This window comes from Equus caballus, chromosome 18, assembly GCF_041296265.1.
Source record: "Equus caballus isolate H_3958 breed thoroughbred chromosome 18, TB-T2T, whole genome shotgun sequence".
NCBI classification, from domain to species: domain Eukaryota; kingdom Metazoa; phylum Chordata; class Mammalia; order Perissodactyla; family Equidae; genus Equus; species Equus caballus.
In genome coordinates, this window is record NC_091701.1 from 9,838,976 (window position 1) to 9,865,791 (window position 26,816).

A 26,816-nucleotide genomic window follows, 5' to 3' on the forward strand; every position below is an offset into this window, starting at 1 on the left:
TAGGGTGTCAGATATATTAGTGAGTTTTTTCCTTTGTTTTTTTTTGATGAGGAAGATTTGCCTGAGCTACATCTGTTGCCAGTCTTCCTCTTTTTTTTTTTTTTCCTCGAGGAAGATTAGCCCCGAGCTAACATCTGTGCCATTCTTCCTTTATTTTGTATGTGAGTTGCAACTACAGCATGGCTGACAAGTGGCGTAGGTCCACGCCCAGGAACTGAACCTGTGAACCTGGGCTGCTGAAGCAGAGCACACTGAACTTAACCACTATGCCCCGGGGCTGGCCCCTATATTAATATGCATTTTTCATTAATAGATTGTATATTACTGTGATCATTTAGTATGTACTGGGTATATGGCTATGTGTCTAAACATTTGGTTCATTATATAACAACTTGAAATATAAATATCCAGAAAAGGAGGGAGAATCTTTTCAGAATATTTACTATAATCCTCAACCAACTAATAGTTTTAGTCATCACTACACTGGGCTTGGAATTTGCACTGAGAATTAATTCTACTTATCTACAAATTATGCTTAGTCCAACTATGCCTTTTCTGTTTAAAGTAATATTTCTTAACTAAATTTTTCTTTCTCACCTATGATAAAAATGATACCAAAGCTCTTCTTTTTTAGCTGTTAAGGTTTCTTAAGCAAAACAGAATGTGATTTCTGTTGGATAACCAAAAAAACAAAATAAAACCCTGCTACTCTTCTTTTTTCTTGGCAGTTTATTCCTTCATAAACTGTTCAACTAAATGGATATATTTATAAATTGTTTCATTTTTGTGTTTTATTCTATTTTTGACAAATAATAAAGTCGCGTAAATAGCTAACATCTATAGCAGTTGTATTTCGGAAGTTTGCCTTTGGTTCCCTTCTTCTCTCACTTATCTATTGAAAAGGCTATAAAAAATTTTGACTTTTTGAAACTTACATTTTGTGGATATGTGTTTAAAATGTTTTCAGATTATATGGTTAAAAATAACTTGAAAAAATTAAAAATTAATAGTAATCAATTTCCGCTATTAAATTAGACTACTGTCTGCAGACCAAAACATGAAAATATCTAGACTAGGAGATATTTCATGTCTTTAACTTCTGGCAGTTTTCATTATTCTTCTTGTACTTCTGCTTTTAATATGAATTCTGGTAGGATCTTTCCTTAAAAGGCAAAAGTCAGGATTGTTTTTGAAATGCTATTAAGGTAGAGAAGAGCGTCTCACAAGAAATGAAAACCGATTAAATGGTTTTTCATGGCTTCCTGGCATTTAATCTAAGCGCAAGACTCCAGAGCTAACTAAGAATACTGCTTTTAGAAAGTTCAAATGGCAAGTGTGTTTGTACTGTCTCTTCCTTCTCTGTTATACCTTCTCCTCCGTAACATATTCTCACATAGAATGTTCAATTTTGGCGTCAATAAAGAGACAAGTTGGTTTGGTATATTGTTTTTTAAATTTGACTACCTAATTATTTAGTCTTTGTAAAAATTAGTTATTTATATACTTATTTTAAATCCTCCTTATAAATTGGTCTTTGGAAGTGTTGTTATAACTTAAGTGGGTGTTTTACCTCTTGTGTTTTAAATTACCCAACATTTGAACTGTTGATATCACCACTAGATGTACTTTAATGAGGTTTGGGGCAACTATGGGCAGATTTTGAAAAAGCTGTGAACAGAATTCTTTTTCTGTATTCTACTACTAACCGTATGTTAAAGGAACTAGCTAGTGTGAATGGGTGAATGAACTTTCTCTTGGTGAAATACCGCGAGGGTAAACCTTGTTAAGAATTATGCATATTGTTATTTCAGAACATATTTACTTATGCTTTTTCATGCTTTTAATTGTCTTCACAAAGCAGGCTCAGCCTGGAGAGAGAGCCGAGATTTCCCATTGCTGTAGCATGTATATTAATTTAAGGAAGGGAGTGGGAGCTGGGTAAAAATTCAGAACTAATTAGGCAGAAACTATAAGAAAATGCTCAACTAAGCATGCACATATGTGAAAAACTATCAGGACTGTTTTTATTACCTTCTGATTGTTTGTTTTAGAGTGGGCATTGAAATAGACAAGATTTTCATGTATGCCTTTCAGCAAGGAACTCGGAAGTGCTTACATGTGTACATTTTCTCACAGTACCCTTCTCCTTTAAATGATGGCACTCCTTCTTCCTGACCTTCCTAAGGGGAGGCTGAGACCCAGAGAAGCTAAGTGTCTGGACCAGTGAGTTAGCATGGAATTGGAGAGGTCATTTCATAAGTTAGTTGTTGAGTGATGCTCTAAGGATAAGCAGTGTTGCTTTGTTGGTTCTAGGTAGCTTCTCGTTTATCAGTGGGATCAGTAGATACTCACTAGTTTTTTAAGGGTTTAATTTAGCACCTGCTGCTTTTGCCCTGATTGTACGAGCTGTTTAGAATGTTGTATAGAATTGCTGACTAGGCCCTGCTCCTTTGAGTGGAAACTCAGTCCTTTCGTGTCACTATGGGAAATGGAAGGAGAATTTAGGAATTACTAGAGAATTCCAAATGCAGGCATGTTTTGACTGATTGCTCAGATTGCACTCCTGTGCTTGACCCTTCCTTGTTTGTCGGGGCAGACCTAAGCATTTGAACATCACTTATGTACCTTTGGGGTCTAGTCAACTCTAGCACCGAGAGAGAAGGCAATAGGAAGTTGGTTTGGTTTTTCACATCCGTGTTCTTATTTTGTCAGAGAGTTTCATAATTCACTTTTGTAAGACATTCTTGTTGGAGTTTGGCCATACAATAAATCTACCTTTGCTCTGAAATAGTAGTCTATGCTCATTGCAATATAGTAAACATGGCTGTTTTTACATTAGTGAATCAAGTTTATTTTTTCCAAAATTTCTGAGAAAGACATTTTTATCCTGTCTAGAATTGGTAGATCCTTTCAAGATGGAAATATTTATTGTCTCCAGGAGCTATTATGCAGGTGGCTACACATAGTCAGTATGCAGAGTTCTTTCTGAGTATTTTGCCAGTACTGTATTTCTGTTTTCTCAAATTAAATTGAAAAACAAGGGCATCACAGTCTTCTTTTGAGCTTTACAGCCAAGTTATATCAGACCGTAGATTATTCATGTGACTCTGTCTTCTCAGTGTTTTGTAATGTGAGAACAGTAAAATCCATAGATAATCTTAAAGTCATTGGTGGTTGTCAGGGCGGTGGAGGGATCTTTGAACATGAATGTTGGGACTGTCAGTCCACATACCATAGAGTCATGTGTTAGGCTGGGGAAGTGAAAGCGCTTGAGTAGGAACCACAGGCAAACCTTTTTGGATTCCCACCAGAAAAGCAGAAATTAAATGGTGGGACCAATAAATAAAGGAATAGCACTCCCAACTCTTTATATCTGTTGGTTTAGATAATTAAATATATTTGAAGCATCTACGCACTTATTCAAAGTGGGTAGGTTCTCCAGCTGTGTCAGTCCTTACAAATTCTCTTTGTAAAAAAGGCCATACTGGGAGAAGTTGAACCCTCTTGCTTTTAATTATGCAAGTTCATGGATTTCAGTGACGAAAGGCTTTATTCTGTTTTTTAATCCAAATTAACTTATATTTCTAAAAAGCCTGGGCATATGAAAATGGCTTTGGTCTTTCATCATCTTGTTTGAGAAGTTTGTTAAAGCCATAAGAACTGATCATTTCTAGAAGGCTTTTTGATCTTATGTTTTCTGATGCCAGTTTGCTTTTTGGAAAGCTTTCTTTCATTTCTTACATTTAGGCATTTTTTCACCTTCATTCTAAAGCCCACAGCTTTCTGAGGCATTGAGCAGAATCGAGTTTTAATCCAAACCCTCTCCTGTTGTTGGCACGTCAGTCAGTGAGACCTCCACATGGATAGGTGCTCAGTCATCAGAACTGCCAGCGCAGACAATGTCGTGATTACATTAACAGAATGTGACTGACGTTTTGTGAGTTTTTCTGTCTTCATTAAACTTGTTCACCTTCTCTGAAACCCCTCATGCTGCACACTAGCACGGAGCAGCCGTATCCCTCGACCCAGCATGAGTCAGGGGTGCAGCCGCGATACCAGCCGTGAGAGCAGCCGAGATACAAGCCCTGCTCGGGGCTTTCCTCCACTTGGTGAGTACATGTAGGCGCTGACTCTCGGAGCAGAGCTCCTTCCCCTGCTCCAGATGCTTGTCGGAGACACTGCTGGGTGGAATGACCTGCTTTCCCTCCTCTGCTGTCCTTGTGGTCCTTTCTTCTTTCTTTCCTCTTCCTTAGTCACCCTTTGTTGTCCCCCTCTGCATGCTTGAATTTTGGCAATTTTCAATTTTTATATATCAGAGGAAAAAAGCACCACTTCAGTCTGTACTGTTGGCATTTATGACTGCTTGCTACCAGGCAAGCCCATCTGTGTGGGAATTTCTAACACAAGCTCAGCTCAAGTTCACTGCTGCTTAAAAGTAGCGTTAATCCAAAGTTTATTCTTAGTCATTGAATTTCTACTATTTGTTTTTAATTTTACCAGAGATCAGACCATACAGGATTCAATTCAAAGAAGGAAAAAAGATAAAATCATTATAATGTTTAGGAAACTAAATGTGCTCAGTTTAGGGGTGATAACGTTAATCTAAAAAGCAGCATGAGTGAAGATGTTAGCCGTGCTTTTGTGAAATAGTCATTTCAAAGCTTTCTTTAAAGCAATCTAAAAACAGCTTTTTGATAAACTGCTTAGCTGTACAGCCCAATGCAAAACTTTATTGACATGTTAATTATGCAGATATTTTCATTCTTCCTGGGCTCAATAGACTACTTAATGTCTGTGACCTGACGCCATCCCAGGACAAAAGTTACAATATTCGGTCACCATGAGGTGGTATAAGTACTGTATCTCGGATCACTAGCCAGGTGCCAGAATTGGGCTGCTCATCCGCCCCACCCCCTGCCCTCAGTCTTTTCATAGCCAGAATTTGTGTTTTGACAGATTCTAGGATTCAAGAAAAACAAGAAAAAAAAAGAAACATATATCCTTTATAGAATATTGTATTTACCTATTCTTCTTAGTCTTAATAGTCCTGCTTTTCTCTAAAATGGACATATAATATACCTTTTTGTCTAGTGCAAATTATTAATCCCCCAGGACATCTGTTAACACATTCTTTCACAAAAAAAGAAATATTTTGTATTCTTCAGTAATTGTGTTTTAGTTCTGACATATTAAGTGCTGTACAGCTGTACATTTTCCTCTGGATAAGCTTAGCAGGTAGACAGCATGTCGTGGCAGTGAGGCCAGGCCTGGAGTTGCTATACGGAACGACAGCCAGCAGCAGTCTGTTGTCCGACTCTGTGTAACAGGTCTTTCACACATAAAAATGTCATTACAGAAGACGGCTGTTAGATCAAAGGCATAAAGTCTTAATATTTGCCCATGTCTCCTTCTCATGTCATACACTTCTTCTCAATATCTTTTTTTCCAAATCAATATCAATAATCCAAATCTAGATACAGTTCTTTCTGACTCCTTGTCCTCTATAAAGGTGAGAGAAAGAGCAGGTAAAAAGATGCAGAAGCTCTGCCAGATGGTCCTCTTGACTTAGTGAGAAAATACCGTTGTGAGACGTTCTTCCTGATTAGCCTGAGACCCTCAGTGGGGCAGCTTCTCTGGTACACGGCAGCTGTTCCACAGCAACCCGGAAGCATTAGGTCAGCATTCTCAACAAACCGGGGGCGGCAATGCTGTTTTTTTCTGAATGAACTGGTGATTTTTCCTTTTAGGTTAAGGCTGTGTATTTATGCCTCCTTGCTCACTATTTGACCTTCCAAACAACCTATTAAATAAGTGAATAATTCAATCTGTTTATTGCTTATTTTGTCTCTTAGAGGCAATTCAGTGTTTTTATTTCATACATGTACTAGTATTTTTGTTACTGTCCAGGGAAGCAACATTTGTAATCCAGCATGTGGTCTCTGGACCAGGCAAGGTATGCTGAATTCTTGAGGTCCTAATTGAAGCCTGAGTGGTTGAGTGATCTAGTCTGTTTGTCACTCTCTTTGGTGAAATGGATCTGCTTAAGTGTCTTGGTAACAGCCCAGAATGTTGAAATGTGTAATTGCTACTACCAAGGCAGAAGATGTGGGTGCAGGTATTTCCCTTTCTTAACGAACTCCACCATCAGCTCATGTCTTCTGTTGCGGTCAAGGCAATAATTAACATCCTTTCAGCTGAATTTTTATATCATGCCTTTTTTTTCCTCCTTGGGTTAAATCTGATCATAAAACTTCTGTTCAGCGAGAACAACAGCAGTGCTCGTGTGTACCTGGCACCATTCTGAGCAGTCAGTAAGCACACTGTGGTCCCTGTTCACCCTCTGGGACAGGTATTATCATCCATCTTTTACAGATGACAAAACAGAGACTTAGGGAGAGTAGCTCACTCTCTCAAGGTCACACAGCTAAGTGGTGGAGCCAGGTTTTGCATCCAGGTCTTAACGTCAAAGGTTGGCTCATTGTCTGCCTCATTTGAAAGCAGTCCTGATAATTTGGCATCTTTCATTTGTTCCTCCGAAGTGTATTAAATACTTTCTGTGAGGCCTTTCCAGGCTTAGGCACAGAGAAAGTGCTCAGTGATGTTTCAGAATCATAATTTCCAGGCTTGGGGTTTGGACCTGGGAATTCATAGATAAGTCCCAGAGGTTATTGTCCCCAGGGGAACTTACTGTGCCCTTCAGCAAATGTCAAGTTTGCTCCTTTTCTCGTTCACTTTAGTAATCATTTCCCACCCCCTTATAAATTAATGAGGTTTTGTTTTAGTGCTCCTTTGAATCAACTTAGATAGCCAACCTCCACTTAAAAAACAAAAGGAAATGAAAGTAATTATGTTTCAGTGATATATATTGGTTTTAAGTTTGCATTTATTACAGGGTTGTTTTGGACCATTTTAATGATATGAATATACATTTTATATATATATGGTTACAGTGCCAACTTTTAAGTGAAACTTAGGGCTGTAGGACTCTGCTGTAAATCAAGCTGTGATGAAAGTGGGTCCACCTGGGATTCCATTGTTGGGTCTTCAGTTGAGAACATGACAAAGGACAGGTTTACTGTAGAATATTCTGTTGAAACAGAACCCCAAAGGACAACTTTATAAGGAACTTTAAGATGAGGCATTGCTTAAAAGCTGTTCTCAGTTGAAACTGTCAGGTACAATACTGATATGGTTGTACAGTATATGAATAGTTTGCTTCAGTCTTACAGAATATTTTGCCAACTTCCTTATTTAAGGAAAGTGATTATTTTATAATAGCTGTTTTAGAGACTGCTGATTTATTTTTATGCGTCTTGAGTAATTAGGAATTTTCTTTTCCTTTTGCAAACTGGTAAAAATCTGTCCTCATTAACTAGGCAACCTTTGCTATTTAATACCACTTATACTACAATATGCACATTTCATAAAGTGACATGAGCTTAAATAAATAAAATTATATTGAAGAGTTTGAGGTTTTCATATTTTTGTGACTAAGTGTGTAAGCATGAACGTGTACAGGATACCATACTCTAGCAGCGTGGGGGAAGTAGCACTGCTTAGTGTAACTTTGTTAAATCTCTGAGTTTTCTGTGGCACAATCACCATGTTCTTTTCAGAACAATGAATAGAAGTACATTATCTTTTGGGTTTTTTCTGAGGTAAAGAAAAGCCATATATTGCAAGGCACTTCGGTTAATAAATTCATGTTTTGAACCAAGTCTATATTTCGTAATTATTTTTAAAAGTTATTCTCTCCACATGAGAATGAATTTTAGCATATATTTTTTCCTATAGGTGAATTAATATGCTTATTATGAATATTTGCTAATAAAATATTTAATGTCTAAGTGTTAATTGGAGCTTACTCTTAACCATTACTGCCACCACCACCCCACCAGCACTACTTCTGTTACTGCTATCATTTATTCTGTGCCTGACACTGTTTTAAGTGCTTTATAGATGATCTCTTTTCATCTCTTAACTCCCAAGAGGTAGGTACCATTACTGGCACCATTGTACAGATGAGGGAACTGAGACAGAGAGGGTTAGTACTTGTCAAGGTCCTATAGCGAGTTGTGGTCAAATGAGGATTGACCCCCCCATTGTGTTACAGAGCCAGTGCTCATAACCAGAAGACTGCAAATGCTTCTCCAAGGAAGGTCATTAAACTTAGTACAACTAACTTTCCAACAATTAAACAATAAGTCAGTTAATAATTAGGATATTCGTGAAACACAATAATACAAATTTTGACTGAGGAAAATGGCATTCCAGTTGTTGAGTCCCCTTCTTGTGATTCATTCTATTTCTGTTCAAATAACATTATAAACTTCTCTGCTTTTGTTTTTGGTGCATGGTCGCGTGTGCATCACATACTTATGAGACATCTCGTGAGCTGAGTTGGTAATCCATCCTCTGCTGTTCCACCGTGGGGTTTAGATGGTGCTCGGTGGCTCCTGATGTTCTTCGTGTTGCATATTTCCATAATGGCTGCTAGAGGCTTCATGGCGTGAATATAAACCTGGAGTCTGAGCTAGTTGATGCATAAGGAGCACCTTAAAGAGTGCCTTTGTTGTGCCTGTATGTTTACCAGCTGTGTGAGAGCCAGCAGGCTGCCATGGACTTTGGGAATCGGCACTTGCTATCCATTCATATCTAGCGCCATTTCTTTTCATGAGAAGACATGGTCTTCTGGGGAGCAGTCCCTGCACTTCCCTTGGACTGTGGCATATTCTGTCTCGGGTACTTCTCTGTTAATCCTGTGGGTGTTGCCGTTCCTTTTACCTGCAGCCTCTCGACGTCATTCCAGGTCCACTAGTGCTCTCTCCACTGCTGAATCTGTTGGGCAGTCAGGTGAACAAGTGCTAACTGCATGACTTGGCTTCTTCATATGTTCTAGTTTCACACTCATTTTAACATTTGTTTTCATCAGTGTTGGCTAGCACTTGGCATGTATGCACCTCATTTTTTTTTCTCCATTGTGCTTTTATTTTTTTAAGTTGTTGAATGTTTATGGTTCTGTTAATAGGCCATAGATGCTCTATAGCCTGTTGTACATCATTTCTCCAGTGTTCATATTTATGTTAAAACAAAACAAAAAAAGAGGGAAGTGCTTCTTCCCTCTTCCACTCCCTCTCCCAGGCAAACAACAACCCAAAATAGGTATTGTGAAGGGTCCCTGTGGGGAGATGGGGTATAGATGTCGTCAACAGAGTCTTTCATCTCCAAAGTCTTTGCTCCCGATAAAGTGTTGATTACCGATGTTAGTTATTAGCGTCAGGTTCTAGGTATTTGGAGGTCCTTTCAGTTACCACGTTTCAAATTATAGCATATGTAATTTCATATGTATGAAAATAAATGGATGGTCCTAAAACTTTTATGAAAAAGCAAGATCTCAATTCAGATAATTGAATCAGGCCAAAGGTAGCCTTTGCAGCCTGTGGACCCCAAATGTTCCATCTCAGCCCTGTTTGAACAACACCAAAAATCCCCTGGTTAGCTATTGGGGCAAAAAGAAAGCATACTGTAATGTATTGATTTGCCCGATTTAACTGGCATCATTTTGATATGCTAACAGCCCCTAATGACTACAGTTTTCTCAACTGACTAAGGCACAGTCTATTCAGTCGCAGACTGTTGATGGTGACAACTGTGACCAATTTACTCAGAGAGTTTCTCTGTTCCTCTAAATGAAGCCAGCTATTCATTTTATTATGTATACTCTGATCAGTACATTCCCCTGAAGTATGGGCCAGACTGAGGGCACAGTCATATGTATCCATCTCTTGGAAAATGGAGCTTCATAATAGTATCAGAGCAGTGAAAATGGAGAACACATTTTGGTCTGGTGAAACAGAAGGCTTATAGTTTTGCTTAGATCCAGACAAGCATTTCCCATTAAGATTTGAAATTCAAATTATCTATGATATAGATCAACTAATCTGCAGTCACTGTGTATGGCAAAGCTGTATGCATCTGGGAAGCACAAAATAATTGCATTGTTCTTACAGTTTTAATTTTGTGTCTGAAAGATCAGTACTATCCCTGGAGCAAGATTGCTGGCATGAGACCTACTTTTTTTTCTTTTTAAAATTTTTTTTAGATTCTGTTTTATTTAAGTTTATGCTGGGTAATTTTTAAATGGCTTATAACTGAATTACTTTCATTCTGTTACTCATAAATCCCTTACTATCTACCCTTTTTTAATGGAAAAAAAAAAAGACTTGAACAGAGACCATTTATAAAACTATGTGCACAATAAATCTCAAATTTACACTTGTTTCATATTTCAACTGATGATTTATATATATATAACTATCATTGTTTTGTGGTCTCTAGTTTATGTGGCACATTAAATCACCTTTTAAACATATTAACGACTAACATGACATTCAGTATGATCAGCAATTGCGTTAAAAAAGGGGATAGTGTGACATACAGTTTTTGTTTCTTTATAAAAATTCATGACTGTATAACTTTTTTGATTAGAAGTGTTTAAATATTTTTCTTTTTTATGGCTGTGGAAGGTATAATGTTTTGAAACTGACATTTTAAAAACTCTAAACAACACTGCACTCTTAAAGTTCACCAGTTTTGTAGGTGATGTTACATATCTAAAATTTTAAATATCTCATTTTATAGGAAAGATCAATTCATGTAAAACAGATACTAGCTTTCCTTTTACTGTAAATGCTTTATTACTAGAATATGGCTAATACAGAGATTTTCCTCATCCAAGCAGTGTCTTATTTGTTAACAAAAAGAAAGCATTTTTTATCTTACATCCTCTTCCCAGGTTTTTTATATATTAGCACTTTAAGTAAGAAACTTTTCCCAGTCGATGGTGATGATGCCTATGAAGTATAATTTGCACTGACTTTCTCCTGTGATAGTCTTAATCTCAGCACTTCTTAAGGAAGGCTGGTCAGCTGACTTAATGGGACTTCAAAAAGTTAGTCTTTATTGTCTATGATCATTAACAAGCTCAGAATAGTTGTTTGAACTGCTAAAATTTGTTTTAAATTCTTTGGATTCTGTCCATTTTGTTTACGTGTATAAAGAGTATCATTTAAGAATGTTTTGAGGGACTCAGGAAAAATTTATACTGATATTATCTGGATTATTAATATTTTGCAGTGAAAACAAAAAGTGCTAGCTTTTTGTCTTATTATTACAGAATTTTAATAAATTTATTTTTAATATCCTTTGGTGACAGACATCACGATGAACAAGTACGTAAAATTCATTGAGCTTAATTAAAGAAAAATTAAAACAATTGTGACACTAATGAAAGTTTGCACAGAGATCAATTTAATACATTTGTTTCAAATTTTAGCTTGATTACATATTGCGTTAGAACCCATTTGTCAAACAATAAAGCTTTCTGATTAGTTTGACCAAACATCAGGGCCACTTGCCTCTAAATCAAATCCTAAATAGATTAAAAGCCCGGTTCCCTTCTGTAAAAGTTCTCTCCCTTCCATGTCTCAACACTTTTCAAAACTAAAATAGCATTAAAGAACCATTTTACCTGTCAAGATGCTTTGTGGCACTGTAGTAAGAAATGTGAACAACTTAACATCTGCCACTGCTAAACCAGTCAAGTGTAGTTAACACTACAAGTGTAGTTAAAATTGGCTGGAGATTTTTCAGGCCAGTGGGAAGAGGCAGGAGCCCTTGCAAAGAACTGAGAAAATTAGAATTAAAGTGACATATCTTTTGCTTTTGTTTTTTTAAATAGACCGATTCGGGCTTGGCCAGGCAGGAAGAATACCTGGTTCTGTAAATGCCATGCGAGTTTTGAGCACAAGTACCGATCTTGAAGCTGCTGTTGCTGATGCTTTGGTAAGAGTCACAGTGTGTGTAGCGTCTCTTTAAATTACTCATCCACATTTTTCTGTCTTCACAGGAAATTGCCTCCAAATCGGGTTACTAAATCATCTTTGACACCCTTTAAAATTGTGTAAATTTATATTATTATCACTTTCTTCTTAGACTTTTATCTCTCTACATAGGTGAATATTGGCCTTACAAAAAAATATTAGCATCAAGAATTTCTTCTGTATTCCTCAGTATCAAGGAATTTTTGATGACATTGGGCTTCTCTGATGTCATTGGGCTTCTTTTTTTTGTCTTTTTATCCATGTTTTTTTCCAGCATTTGTGTTTTCCATTCTGTTGCTTCTATTGCTTTACAGGCTTTGATGGCATAGCCTAAACATATCATTATAATAATAGGTAATAAAGTTTGTGGTTTGAAAGTCTTGCATTTATTTCATTACCTCACTAGTTGCATATGATTTTTTGTTTATTTGATTTTTTTTTTTAAATGGGGCCTTAAGTCATCATTTAAGGAAACTTTCCCAGGTTTTAAGATGAGCTCTTTGAGGATATGAAGCACTGGTGGAATGTCTTTTTGCATCATTATAATGTAGTAGCTAAAAATCCATATTAAGTGATTAGAGATCCTTAAATTTGTGGTTATAGCAAAAAGTTCCTTGGTAGAATCAGCTTGTGGTCACATTGCTTTTTAAGATGCATTTCAGCTGGTAGTAACACAGCCTCTTGCATATTCTGGTTTATGTGCTCAGCATTTAAAATAGATATTCTTTTGAACTGTCTGATCTCTGGCCTTGCTTGTGCTGTTTTAAGATTTATCCTTTTCTAAGGAAAAAAGTATTATAATACCTTGCTTTCAGACCCTGAAGTTTTAAATCCAGCCATGGTTCATCTCATCAAAATTTTATAGTTTGTGGCCACAGAGTTTCTAACTTTCATCTCTTCCTGTCTCTCCCTCACTTATTCTTGCTCAGTCAGATCTTTTTGCAAGCATCTGTGAGCAAGCAGGTTGCCGCTCTCATAATGCTTTCCCTGTAAGCAAGGGCTTTCTGGCCAGCTCTATTCATCAGCCTTATATGTAGAAGGGCCTTTTTTCCTAGTAGGTACTGGAGTTCAGGATAACTGCTCTAACCACGACTTTAATTTAAGAGTCACGAGCTGGGACATAATTCTGTGAAGCTATTTTTCTCCAAGGTGCAGGATTTAGAATCTGTCTCTTATTCATTTAGAGACCCTAGGAAGTGGAGGTCAGAGGGGTGGGAAACGATGGATGTGCAAAATCCTTAGTTAAATGGGACTTCCAGTTAAGGCGGAGGAGTTTCTTAGTTCTTTAAAGAACTGTGTAAGGGACTGTGTACAAAGTTCTGGGAGGCAGAATGGGACTTGGGAGTTAGAGCTGTGTCTTTACTTGACTTGGGCTTTTCTCTGAGCTCTAGCTCCCCTAATACTCATGCTGTCCTTACTGCTTTTTCTCCAAACTGCTTGGTTTCTCCGAGTGACCTGCTTCAGAAGAGAAAGCGCAGGAATGGTACACAGTCCTTACCTCACAGAATAGAAGCCCCAGGGCAGACAGGCTCTATCATAGAAATAGACAACAGAATTAATGGTGACTTTAGAGATGTATCTCAGTGGTATGTGAAGAGTTTTAGCAAAGAATTGTAGCATGTGCTGGAAGGTCTTAGAAGAGGTGTAGGAGGGTTAGGAAATGCCATTGTGAAAGCATTCTTTATTATTATTCGCTTGATGTGAATCGCTTGCTAACCTGTATTTTGGTTTGCTAAGATATGTTTTGCTGTACACTTTTGTTGCAAGAACGATCCCCACATATGCTTCTGACATAATTCTCTATGCTTTTTCCCCATCCTCAATATTTTCCTGCCTACAGCTGTTAGGAGACTCCAGGAGCAAGGTACCAGTGCTTTAACTTTTGTTTTACAACTTTATTTTTTCTGTTGCGAGTATATTTCCTTTAGAAGCTAGTGAAAGCAACGAAAAATACCGTGTTGTTTAGAAGTTTTGGTCTGAATTATGATATTGTTATATCTGGTGAAGCTTTCGTTAGTGATGGAATCAGTCATCTCTCACATTTGTTTTAGTATTTATTTTGAATGTCAAGCTCTGCTCCTTCTATTAGTGTTTATTTATTAACCCAGATTGTGTCCACTCTTATGTCATCTTTATTTCATGAATGGATTTATTTAACATTTTTCTTATTTTAGGACTCTAGTTTACGTATAAGATGATGATATAATTTATCATCCTAACAAGGATTCATTTGAGAGTAAAAGGAGGTGCTCTTAGTAATTATGCTGGACAGTAGGCATGAGGCAGAACTTTGCTGAGCAAGTTGTGATGAATGTACAAGCCATATTATTAGGAAATTACATTTGTATGGTTTAAGTCAATAACTATTTGTTTTACTCTTAGAAAAATTGTATTGTATCAATTTTATCAATTTTATGTAGCTCTTGCTGTATTATTTCTGGGTTTAATTTACAGTTTTCTATGCAGGGTAAGAGAAATGAATGAAGCAGATAGTATAGTCTACAGGAAGCCTGTTTGTGTTGTAAAACTTAAGTAAGTCCTTAATAAAAGTGGCTCAGATAATTTAAGAATCCTTTTACATAGGATACTCTGCCACTGATGTTTCAGTTTCAGACTTTCTTAAGGAAGCATGAATACTGAAACAAATTTCCCAATAGACCATGCTCGAGATATATTGCTTCTGGTTGGGAAGGGGCTGGTGTGCCCGCATGCTAGCAATGTGTCAGATGCTGAGCCAGGTTATTTAACATATAATGCCACTTATTCCTCACAACAAGCTTGTGAGAGGTCTAATTATCATCGTCTTCAAAGGTGGGGAAGCTGAAACACAAGGATTAGGAGGCCTTCCAAAGTCACATAACCAGTCAGTGGTGGCAGCAGGATTACAGCCAACGTTTGTCTGACTGAAAAGTCCACTCACTAGACTAGAACCATACTCTTTCCTCTCTGCTACGGATTGCTCTGCTTATTACACCTATTGGAAGTCTGCTTTTCTGTTTTTATTTCCCTAATCTGTAAGCACAGGGAAAGTGTGATGCGTTCGCCTTATGTGTGTGTGTCTTTCTTTTTACGTTTAACTTTTTGTTGTTGATTTTGTTTGCTGTGACTCATGGTTATTTCACCCTTCCATTTCTTCCTCTATCACCCCAATCCCTCATTGGATCTGGCAGAAGAAGCCCGTGAGGAGGAGATATGAGCCATATGGGATGTATTCTGATGATGATGCCAACAGCGATGCTTCGAGTGTCTGCTCTGAGCGCTCATATGGTTCCAGGAACGGTGGCATTCCCCATTATCTGCGGCAGACCGAGGATGTAGCAGAAGTTCTCAACCACTGTGCCAGTTCAAACTGGTCAGAGAGGAAAGAAGGGCTTCTAGGCCTGCAGAACTTACTGAAGAGCCAAAGAACACTTAGGTGAGGACAAGAGGCCAAGGCTGTGAGCTAAGTTTGTGTCCCACATTATACTCATCAGGGCCTTAACTGGATTCCCTGTCACCTGTGGAGTCCTCATGAAGCTCCAGGCGCTGGGGCAGGCACTAAAGGGGCTAAGACGACTAAGACCTAGACTTTGCCTTCCAGAGACTTTGAAATAGCTGGCAAATACTCTGTAATTTATTAGGTTTATAAAACATTTGGTTCACTTATGGTTCACATTTGTCAAGTAGATGTTATTTGAGAAGTCTTGGTATAGTTTGCAATTTAGGTAAAAAATAAAACAACCCTGCAGATTGGTACGGTTCATTATACTTTAGGATTGTGAGTAAAATGATAGCAGTCTCAGTCTACAGTTTTTTAATACACATATGCATATATATAGCTTATAAATATGCATAGTAAACAGGTACTAAAATGGATTCTCCAAAATAGTAACGGTATTATTTTTGCTTTTTTCTTTATGTTTCTGTATTTCACAAATTTTCTAAAATGAGCGTGTATTGCACATACCAAAAAGGTGTGTGTTTATACCATATTTCATCAAATCTAAGGCATCATTGACACATTTTTATTTTATATCCCTCTAAAAAAAATGCTGCTTATTAAACCATGACAGTACTAGTTGTCATTGATTGTAAGATGAATCTCAAAATTACAGAGATACTAAAATGTGAAAAAGTGGACAACTTAGAATCCATGAAATATGGTGTATTCTATTATTTTGATAATTATTTTTAAGATAAATTGTGAGACTGGATACGTTTATGGTCGTAGATGGGTTCTGCAAAGCTAAGTGAGCATTGACTGATGAATCACTGTGCAGTAAGTGTGGCTCTCCAGTCTCAGTCTCCCCTGCTCTCTTCGTGCCTGCCCGCTTTCCCCCATTATTCCATTCTGGTCTTGAGGGTGTCACAAGAAGTTTGTCATATGCCTTTTGAAGTGCAGGTAGCCTCTGACATTCTAGTGATCTTTAAAAAAACAAAATGAGGATGATTTGTCGTGATTATTTTTCAAGAATCTCTTTAATTCTGGCAGTCTCGGTTTCTTGTTCTTAGTGTTTGCCAAGTATCCATTGAATAGTCTCTAGAAATCTATTGATTAACATTGATTTAATCAGGATTGCATGGTTGGTGATGATAAAGGATCATTGAACCAACTGTCTCATCTGTGTGAGGAGAGGGATTACTCAGGTCTGACTTGGGGAAGAGGTGACATTTCTAATCAAGCCTTGAAGTAAAATGAGACTCGGTAGCGCAGTTAAGGATAAGAAAAGCAAAGGGGCACTCGTAAGAAATGAGTGTTTGCTTTGTCTCATGCTCAGCTGAGGCAGGATGTGGACTCTGCTTTCATCCTCTCAGCAGCTGTGTGAGGGAGCTCTTAGCCTTGTTGGACTGGTGTGGATGGAAAGGTGTCACAGTCCTTTGTCTGCAACAGAACTGAGGTGAAAATCTACGTCTGTCTGACTCCAAAACGTGCTTTTCCTAGTGTATCTCATTGCCTTTCACCTGTGGCAGGTGGAAAACAGACCTGGAATGAAATGAACAGGATTTAGCTCATGGCTTTGCCACTTCCAAATATGTGAACTTAGGTGATCACTCTCTGAGATTCAGTTTCCTCATTTAAAAATGAGAACAAAACTATCATGATTTTATATTCCTATTTAATGTCATCATGAATTAAATGAGATAATTCATTTGTGAAAAAAACTTTGTTATATAAAAATTATATAAAGCTTACGTAGTTGACAAATAAAAGGGTTTTTAAAAGCGAAGCTATAAATAATGTGTTGACTTACTAAGTTTTTTAAGTTCATTTGTTTCCATCTAATTTTCTTTAGTCGAGTAGAATTGAAAAGATTGTGTGAGATCTTCACCCGAATGTTTGCTGACCCTCATAGCAAGGTGAGTCTGGCAGTCATGCTCTTACGTCTTCCTCTCTGCATGCCTCTGTGAGCTGTATAATGTCCTACTGCTGAGTGAGAGAGAGTTCCCCAAAGTGCAGTTTAGACCTTACAGATTTAACACTAATTTCAGCAATAGTTTGTTACATCTTTTAAAAACGGAATTCTCAGAAACTTCAAATGTCCATAAAACTTTAAGTTAAATAAAGTGCATTTCAAGTAAAAGTTATGGAGAGAATCAAACGTAGTTCGTTCATTCAGCAGATGTTTTTGGGTACCTCATGTTAGCCAAACAGTGGGCTAGGTGCTAGACTGTAACATTGTATTGTAACATAGTGCCTTTTTTTAAAAGTTGCAGTAATGAAGAAAATAATCAAGTATATAATTATTTGTTTATATCCCATGTGGGATTTGTCTATATAGAACAGGATAGAAAAATGGAAGCATTATGTAATGAATTTATTGGAAAACCAGGTTATTTCTCCAAATAGAATTTTGCTGTCCCCAAGAACTTGCTGGATGGTGGCCACTTAGCTGGTGCCCACACTTTCTCGGGCCCAAGGAGAGCCCTGAGCCTGAGGACTGTCTTTTTGACAAAGGAATCCCTGCCGAGGGGAAAACACCCAGGCATGAGGGACAAGGCCTTTTCTAGCAGTGCTGCTGAGACAGGGACCCTTTACAAACGTTTACTTGGAGTGTAGATTTTAAGTAAATACATTTGTTTTAGAGGAAGCCTTTAGAGACTGTTAGATGCTTTTAAAGAGTGAAAACGGGATGACGATATCAGGAAAGTTAAAGAGTGGATTAAGGACAGAAACTAAACTGTAGAAATTGACAGAAACTTAATCAGAATAAGCAAATCTTAAAAGCTTGACATGTAGGATTTAACTATCTTGTGCTGCAGTTTTCCTATTAAAAATGATCTCTTCTAAAGCTTACTGGGAGAAAGACACCTGTGATGGCCAGAAAGTCCAGCCAGTTATTGTGAGCTCCCTTCTTTTGCTACCCTTTCTTCTTCATAGGAATTATCCTTGAAGTGTCAAACATCTATCCATCCATCCAATCATTCAACGTTTACCGAGTACCCACTCTGGGCTAGGGATACAGAAAACAGCTAATGACCCCTGCCTTTTGAGATGCTCACGGGAGGCATAGGAGAATGAATGCAGGGGCTCTCCCCCTTTTTTGGCAACAGTTCTCCTCAGTATGAGTCTTGAAGCATGTCTTAAAGTTCCTCTTGTGACCCTCACAGCAAGGTTAACATTAACAATATTAATAAAATCCAAGAAAGGTTGAGTTTGAGGGCCATGTAGATATCCAACCATGTAATTATCAAGATTTTTCTTGAAGATAGTGTTAAAAGCAGCAAGATTTAAAGAATAAGAATAAGGTTCGTAAGATTTATAGCATAAGGGATGTTAGATGGTTTTGGACATTGATGAAATTTCTGTTACCTGTCACCTCTAGATTGCTGATTCAGAACCAGAATGTGAGGATAAAGAAGGAAATTTGTTTCCATCAGAAGGCTCTTGTACAGTGAGTTTGCAGGTCTCAGTTTAGTTCGTATTTGCTAGCTGCCTCTGAGCTGAGCCAGGAATCCCACAGCTGGGGCTCACTGACTCTTTTCATAGCTATCTCACGGGAGACCCCTGGTGGTTAATAGTTGCTGTGCTAGAACTGAGTAGGTATGTGATAGCTGGGTTGTCCCAGGAGAGCAAGACTCCTTAACCAAGTAGGGGTACAGTGCTGCTTCTCTCTGAAATCCGCTCAGGGGTGTTCCAGTGTCTGTGGTCTGTCGCACCTTAGACAGCAGTAGCGATTACACAGCGGCAGGGGAATTATGTGAGCCGCCAGTGTCTTTTATCCTAAGCCGTAGTCTTTTATAAAGATTCTTATGCCTTTTGTAAAACCTTTTTATAAAGATACTACTTTATAATATCTGAATTGGCTTGTATCAAAATAGATGACTAAAATAAAAAGCAGTATATACAGAGGGTTTTTCCCCTCATCTTATAATAGTATTTGTTGAATGCAAGATAATGAACAATAATAGTATAGAATTATGATGGTGAAAAGATTTTTTTTAAATGAAAGAAATAAAGAAAAGCCTCCAGGATTACACTGATATTTTTCATCCAAGTTAATTTCTCTCTGTACTGAATTTTAAAGGCATATCGAGGGAGGGGAGAATATTTTATCAGTTTGCAGCTTTTCAGGTCTCTTTAGAAACTGCATGAAAATGGTATTAATTCACTGTGGACTAACATGGAATTTGTTTTGTTGCATGACCTGGTTTGCTGTGGAATTCACAACAGAGAGTAAGTTCCAATCTTTTTTTCTTTATCTATTTTCTTTAATACATTTGCCTTCTATAATATGACTAGGTGTTAACAATGTTAACCTAAGTTATGAGAGTCTGGGCAAAGCCAGTATGGGCAAATTTACTGTTTTGGAGACTTTGGAGGAAATTAAAGGTAAATGTGTGAAATATTTGGTTTTCATTTGTGTCTAGGTTTTCAGCATGTTTTTGGAGACTCTTGTGGATTTTATAATAATTCATAAGGATGACTTGCAAGACTGGCTTTTTGTTCTTCTCACACAATTACTTAAGAAAATGGGTGCAGATTTACTTGGATCTGTGCAAGCAAAAGTTCAGAAGGCTCTAGATGTCACAAGGTAAGTGTTTAGGGGTTAGACAATTTTTTTCCCAGCTTTTGAGGTATAATTGACATATAATGTTCTGTAAATTAACACGTTAGTTAACACATCCTTCACCTCACATAATTACCATTTTTTTGTTGTTGCCGTGGTGAGAACATTAAGATCTATTCTCTTAGCAACTTTCAGGTGTCCAATACAGTATTGTTAATTATAGTCACCATACTATACATTAGATCCCTCAGAACTTATTCATGTTATAACTGGAAGTTTGTACCCTTTGACCAACATCTTCCATTTCCCCCACCCCTCAGCCCCTGGTAACCACCATTCTGCTCTATTTCTTTGAGTTTGGCTTTCTTTGTTTTCTTAAGATTCCACATATAAGCCAGATCATATGGTACTTGTCTTTTTCTGTCTGGCTTATTTCACTTAGCACACTGCCTTTGGGGTTCATCCATGTTGTCACAAGTGGCATAATTGCCTTCTTTTTCATAACTGAATAATATTCCGTTGGTTATATACACCACGTTTCCATCTTGGCTGTTGCAAATAACGCTACACTAAACATGGGATTAGATATCTCTTTGAGATAATGATTTCATTTGCTTTGGATATATGCTCAGAAGTGAAATTGCGGGATCTTATGGTAGTTTATTTTTAATTTTTCGAGGAACCTCCGTGCTGTTTTCCAGAGTGCCTGTACCAATTTACGTTCCTGCCAACATTGTATGAAGGTTCCCTTTTCTTCACACCTTCACCAAGACTTATCTCTTGTCTTTTTGAGAATAGCTATTCTTACAGGCATGAGATGATATCTCATTGTAGTTTTGCTTTGCCTTTCCCTGGTGATTAGTGATTTTGAGCACCTTTTTATATACTTGTTGGCCATTTATATGTTATCTTTGGGAAAGTGTCTGTCTATTCAGGGGGCTACACCTTTTTGACATTCTAAGACTGTTGTAGGTGGTTTCTTGCCATTCTTTTCTTTTACCCATGGTTTTTGTCACCCGCTTGAATATCTACTCTCTTACTCAGTTCCCACATTCTCTTGTTAACGTATTTGTTGAAATGTCCCACGAATCCGTGAGATGAAATACCCTTATCTTCCTTGAGTTGGCATTATTTTTGTGAATGCCTAAGATAAATGTAAAGCTTTGAAAATTGATTCTCTTCTCTTTAAAAATCACTTTAGAATATTTATTTACATTCTTCTGAAGACCTCAGTATTTTTAATACTTCAACTTCTTATAAGTCACACAAGAAGTTTTTCTATCTATGATGATATCTTCTATGTATGATGTAGGGTTCCCATTCATTCAGAAACAGTCTCTACTGATAATTCATTGGCTCAGAGATTGATATCACGCTTACTGTAGTTGTAACCCTTCTAGCTGTGATGAGAAAAGAAAAGCTGCCAAGACTCAGAGAAGTGTGAAAAGCTAACTGTATGCTGTCATTATTTAGAAACCTCTTAGCTGTTGCTTGGGCAATTGTAAGTCCTCAACATAGAAGTATTAGCATTAAGTGATCTCAAAAGACACTTTGCAATAATGTCTTGGTTGTGTTTTGGTGGAAGATAGAGGCGAATGTGCCAGATCAATGACTTTTTAAAAGGATAAATAAATGACTCCTGGTCACTCAGAAAATTATCATCAGCGCAGTAACTTTTATATGACCCAGTTACTGCAAACTGGAATATTACTAGGTATCATAGGATTTTCAGAATGGAAGGACGTTTCTCATTTTATTAGAAAGCAGAGACTTTGACTTGACTTGCCCAGAGTTCCATTCGCGTCAGTGGCGTTCTGGAAGCTAGAATCCAGGATTGCTGATCATTGCTCTGGTGCCTGTTCCTATTACTGCAGGCTGGCCTGTGGTCTTGCATCTTCCTCTCCTGCAGGAGAGTGTGGATATTATTAGTGCCTTTTCTTTCTTCTCTGGCTGCCTCTGCTGACAGTAGCATACCCTGCCCTGCCATCAGCCCCGATGTGTGCATCTATTAGGTGTCTCTGACTTCCAACCATCAGTTTGTTCCTCTACACTATAGTGCCAACTGTATTTCACTGCCATAGAATTTTATTATTCAAATAGATTTCCCTTTTCATTTTCAGTGAACTCAATGTAATATAGTATATTTGCAATAAGGCTTTCAAACACTGTTCCTCCTTTGGATGGTTAAGTTCAGTGGAATAAGGGAACATTCCTATACACCAGTATAGTATACCGATGGATTTGTAAAGGTTTAGCCAGGGGTTGACTAGAGGGGCTAGGCTGACCCAGCTGATAATAAATGAGTGAAGTAGATAGGAGAGAAGGTTATGTGATGGGCTGGAGAGCTGCAGTCAGTTGTGGCCATGTTGGGATGTGGGCCCAGTGGTACCAGACTTTTCAATAAAGGTCAGCAATGTGGATTAAGGCAACACGTTTAAGGTTTATTTTTAATGACACTTTGAAAGCCAAATCAAACATTTGTGAGCCAGACTTGGTTTATAGCTGGCTTGCTTTATTTAGGTGAATTTATGAATGGCAAGGTACATTTCAGATTTTTAGGGATGGTGGCAATATCTTATGTTTAAACTTTGGTGATTAAGGAAAACAATTCTGCCCTCATGTTAATTTTTCTGGATGCCTCTTTCCTTCAAGAATCCCATTCTTGGGGCCGGCCCTGTGGCTGAGTGGTTAAGTGCACACACTCCTCTTTGGAGGCCCAGGGTTTCACTGGTTCGGATCCTGGGTGCAGACATGGCACCACTCGTCAGGCCACGCTGAGGCAGCATCCCGCATGTCACAACTAGAAGGACCCACAACTAAAATGTACAACTGTGTACTGGGGGGACTTGGGGAGAAAAAGCAGAAGAAAAGGAAAAAAAGAATCCCATCCTCAGTCGATTTGGTCTAAGTCGCTAAAGCATATTCCTTATTCCAGTTTTCTCAGCAGCTGAGCTGTAGAGCTGCTTAAGCTTGTGGGTTAGTCAGTGAGTACTGAGGGAGTCTCAGAGATGGCTGAGAGCTGTTCCTCAGATAGTAGACCTGATTGTGAATCTGCCTGTTTCCTTTGCCTGTGCTTAACAGCAGGACACGTTTCTAGGTTAAATACACCAGTCACTTAAATGTATTCTCCTTTCTCCCATTGCTGTAGAAGAAAGGAGAAGCATTTTGTGTGTGGTTTGTTGACGTTGTTTCTTTAGTTTTTAGCCAGAATGAGTCACTTAAATCATGTATACTAGATTGTTGCTTCCAGAAGTGGTCTTCATAGCTTCCTGGATACAAATAGATGGGGGAGAAAAGGATGTGTTATTGGGTCAAGTTTACTTTTTATTAGTAATTATAATGATGGTAACACCAGTACCTAGTATGTGCAGTACACTTTATATTTTTCTTGAATTATTTCGTTTAAATTTTATATCAGTCTTATCATTTTATAGATTTGATCCTGAGTGCCTGTTCTTCTTGCTATAGTTTTGTAGATTGGAAAGAGTCTCTAAGAGAGTCCAAAGAAAGCAATGCAATCACTCAGCTTCAATTGTAATAGATGTTTAGATTGCATTATCTTTCTTGTTAGTAATGAAGGGTACGTCTGAGTTATCCACATGGGCTCCATTATGTGATTTGAAACTAATACTAGTAATTGCAGCATTTTAAGGGAGAGAGAACTGACCAAGAGCCCTCAGGGTTACTCATTTGGATCAAAGGTATGAGATGACTACGAGAAATGGGATCCGAACAGGCAAGAAATGGAGCAGGAGAGGGACTCCTAGGGCCCCAGGCTTCTCTGTCTGTTTTGTAGCTGGATGGGGAGATGGGGGATTTTTCTGACAGAGAATCCTACAGGCGCTCTTCTGTGGTGACTGTAGAAAACAGAGATCATAAGCAGTTACCCAGCTAGGACCAAGGAGGACAATGCAGTGAGCTTGAGCAAGGTCAGCTGTGAGCAGCCGAGTCAGCATGTAAAACTAAGATTTGGGAATTGGAAGTATTTTTTTGTGTGTAAGCAATATTCGTAAAGGTAGCTGGAGAGAAGATGAGCAGATCCCTAGCAGGCAGGTAGGAGTCTCTTCCCTAGTTTATTGCTTGCTCTTAATTTTTCAAATAGCACACTCAGGGTAAGTGTAGCATATGTTTTGGGACTTGTAACAAGATTTCTCTGTTTTCTAAATTTTCTGTATAATGTATATTACTTTAGTATTTAAATAAAATGAAAAGTACTGTTTAAAAAATGTGAACAGGCTTGCTTTTACTTACATTAGAGTAATCTACAACAGTATATTTTTGTTTCTTATATGGTTTTACATTATTTTTTGTAGTAAATCTTTTAAAAACAGCGCTTTTTTCTTTTTTTAAACCTAGGGACTCCTTTCCATTTGATCAACAATTTAACATTTTGATGAGATTTATTGTGGATCAAACACAAACTCCTAACCTCAAGGTTGGTAATTATTTGTCATTACAGTGCAACCTCTAGAAGTCAACTGTGCTGCAAATTTGCTTTTTTATACATGATTTATATTTGGCTATTATGAATAAATCTACTGTGAGCATTCTTTTACAACTCTTTATAGATGTGTTTCCATTTCTCTTCATTTAGTACCTAGTAGAGAAGTTGCTGGTTTATTGGGTAGGTTTATGTTTAACTTTATTTAAACTGCTCAGATGGTTGTACCATATTATATTCCTACCAGCAATGTATGGGAGCTCCAAGTGTTTCATATCCTTACCAACATTTGGGTATTATTACTATTTTTTACAATTAATATTTAAACTAGAAAATTCTGATGTGTTGAGATGGGTATCTTATTGGAATGTTTTTAATATTAACATTCTAACACATGAAAATTAGTTATATATTTTTGAAACTCATACTTGTAATAACAAAGCTAAATTTGAGGGAGGATGCGTGTCAATTTGAATTAGGTCATATACATCATCTATTGTTTGATTATTAACTTTTGTTGGAATTTTAGGATAGGCCCAATAAATAATTACCCTTTTCTCCTGAGGTCAAAACTACTTGAGACATCAATGGAGAAGTTAGGACAGAATATCAGCTTAATTACTGAAAATGCTACCTTGCAAGACATGACCTAGGGTGGCTAAAAAACAAAACTAAATACAGAGTTGTACTTGTGCCCCCTTCCCAGCCCCCCCACCCACAGTCAATGGCAGAGCTGGAAATCCCACAACCTCCCCATGTGACTGCTGCCCTGTAGGTATCTTGCAGCATACGTGAATTGCAGAGCACGCCTTCTTTGCAGGCACGACAATCTAAAAATGAAGAGGATTAAGCTGCATGTCACTCTTCTTGTTCCCAAATTTACCTGTCAGTTATTTCATGCTTTTTTCCTGATGGATGTTACTCCATATGGACACATAAATCCAGGAGAAAGGAGGTGTCCCCTGAGTAGTCTTTATTTTTCTGTGATCACTGGTTAAGAATTCTATTCAAAGATTCATAAAATTTGCTTAATGTTTATAATAATTGGATCTTTCAGGTCAAAGTTGCAATCCTGAAGTACATTGAGTCTCTTGCCAGGCAGATGGATCCGACAGATTTTGTAAACTCTAGTGAGACAAGGCTTGCTGTTTCTAGAATTATAACCTGGACAACAGAACCAAAGAGTTCAGACGTGAGAAAGGTATGTCCAAGAGAGCCAAAGTACAGCTTTAATTACAAACTGTCCTTAGGCATGTGTTAGAAAAAGAAATTTATTTAGAAAGATGCAAACCACCCCACGCAGCTACATGCAAGCCTTTATCACTCCTTTTCTCTGAAAACTAAGATTTTGCTCATCTCCATTTCTTCTCTCTTCAGATCCTCCCAGTTCCAGTCTTTGAATATCAAAACGAAAATCTGAAATCTTATATGATCAGTTCATGGTTTTCTTAGGCATCTATTTTATATGTTTTTTAATGTGAAAGCACTAGTGGTGTAGTGTCTCTTACAAGGACATTGATTTTCCTTATATCAGTTTTGTGACATGTACTTTTGAAGATGGAATTGCAGATCTAAGGCCACCTGGCCATAAGGTCACTAATAACAAAGTGTGGTTTAGAGTTTGTGAAGATATAATGAGTTCTTGAATTTAACAAGAGCAAAAAAACTTCTGATTATGTACCACACTTAGAACATATTCTCTTTGGTTTGGGGATTGAGGTGCAGAGGTAGAATTCCGATTTTTGAGACACCCTAAAACCAAGGTGTTTGTTGTTTTGTTGGTTTTTTAATTAGCTGAAGAGAAAGATTTGCTGCTTTCTTCTGAAATGGCACATTGAGAGGCATATAACATAGTAAGGAGCACAGGATAGTATTATTTCTATTACTAGGGAGTATTCTGCCTTAGGACTATTACGAAGATTAGTTAATATATATAAAGCATTTAATTGATTCCTGACACATTATAAGTACACAAGTACAAGTTATTATTGTGTTTGGTGTTTCTGTTATTCTCTTCCTGTCAGTGTCATGTTCTTCTATGCTTGCGTTTCACACGTGACCATTATTCTTTTACTTTATATATAAACTAGCTAGCCTTTATAAAGTGCTTTTAAAAGCCAGATTTTTCAGTTCTGCTTTCAGACTAAAAGTACTTGATTTTGGTTATTGTGTATAATCACGAACCTCCCATGTTTTTTCTGTACTGTAATACTCCTTCCACAGTCATCCCTACCAATGTAGTCCTTTGGCCTTGGAGCAGAGTTGATAATGTGGACCACTTGTGTCCAGGGAGGGAAGAAGGAATGGATGTTCCAAGCAGTAGTTAGCAAGGTTGGTATATTTCCAAGTGCAGATGAACACTTAGCTCCTCTAATGGAGCTCAAGCAGGGGAACCAGAGTTAGCTGAGAGATTTCTTTGGAAGGATCATAGTTGATATAGTTCTGGCATCCGTTGTAGAGTAATAAACTAACTTGTCCAAGGTCAAAGGAACAAGGACAAATCTT

At 37.7% G+C, this 26,816-nt stretch overlaps 1 protein-coding gene across 48 annotated transcripts in view; it reads left to right on the forward strand.

The window, feature by feature from the left end:
* Positions 1-26,816, forward strand: part of CLASP1 (cytoplasmic linker associated protein 1) — a 256,363-nt gene that overhangs the window by 178,105 nt on the left and 51,442 nt on the right. For 14 of the 48 annotated variants that reach the window (XM_070240633.1, XM_070240648.1, XM_070240638.1 and 11 more), the window contains 9 exons: positions 4,002-4,109; positions 8,791-8,853; positions 11,741-11,844; positions 13,723-13,746; positions 15,053-15,297; positions 17,156-17,219; positions 19,731-19,894; positions 24,227-24,305; positions 25,369-25,512. In XM_070240633.1, the coding sequence (XP_070096734.1) occupies positions 4,002-4,109; positions 8,791-8,853; positions 11,741-11,844; positions 13,723-13,746; positions 15,053-15,297; positions 17,156-17,219; positions 19,731-19,894; positions 24,227-24,305; positions 25,369-25,512 (995 nt within the window). The remainder of the gene's footprint in view (positions 1-4,001; positions 4,110-8,790; positions 8,854-11,740; positions 11,845-13,722; positions 13,747-15,052; positions 15,298-17,155; positions 17,220-19,730; positions 19,895-24,226; positions 24,306-25,368; positions 25,513-26,816) is intronic. The other 34 variants (XM_070240668.1, XM_070240653.1, XM_070240667.1 and 31 more) reach the window with 5 other exon arrangements.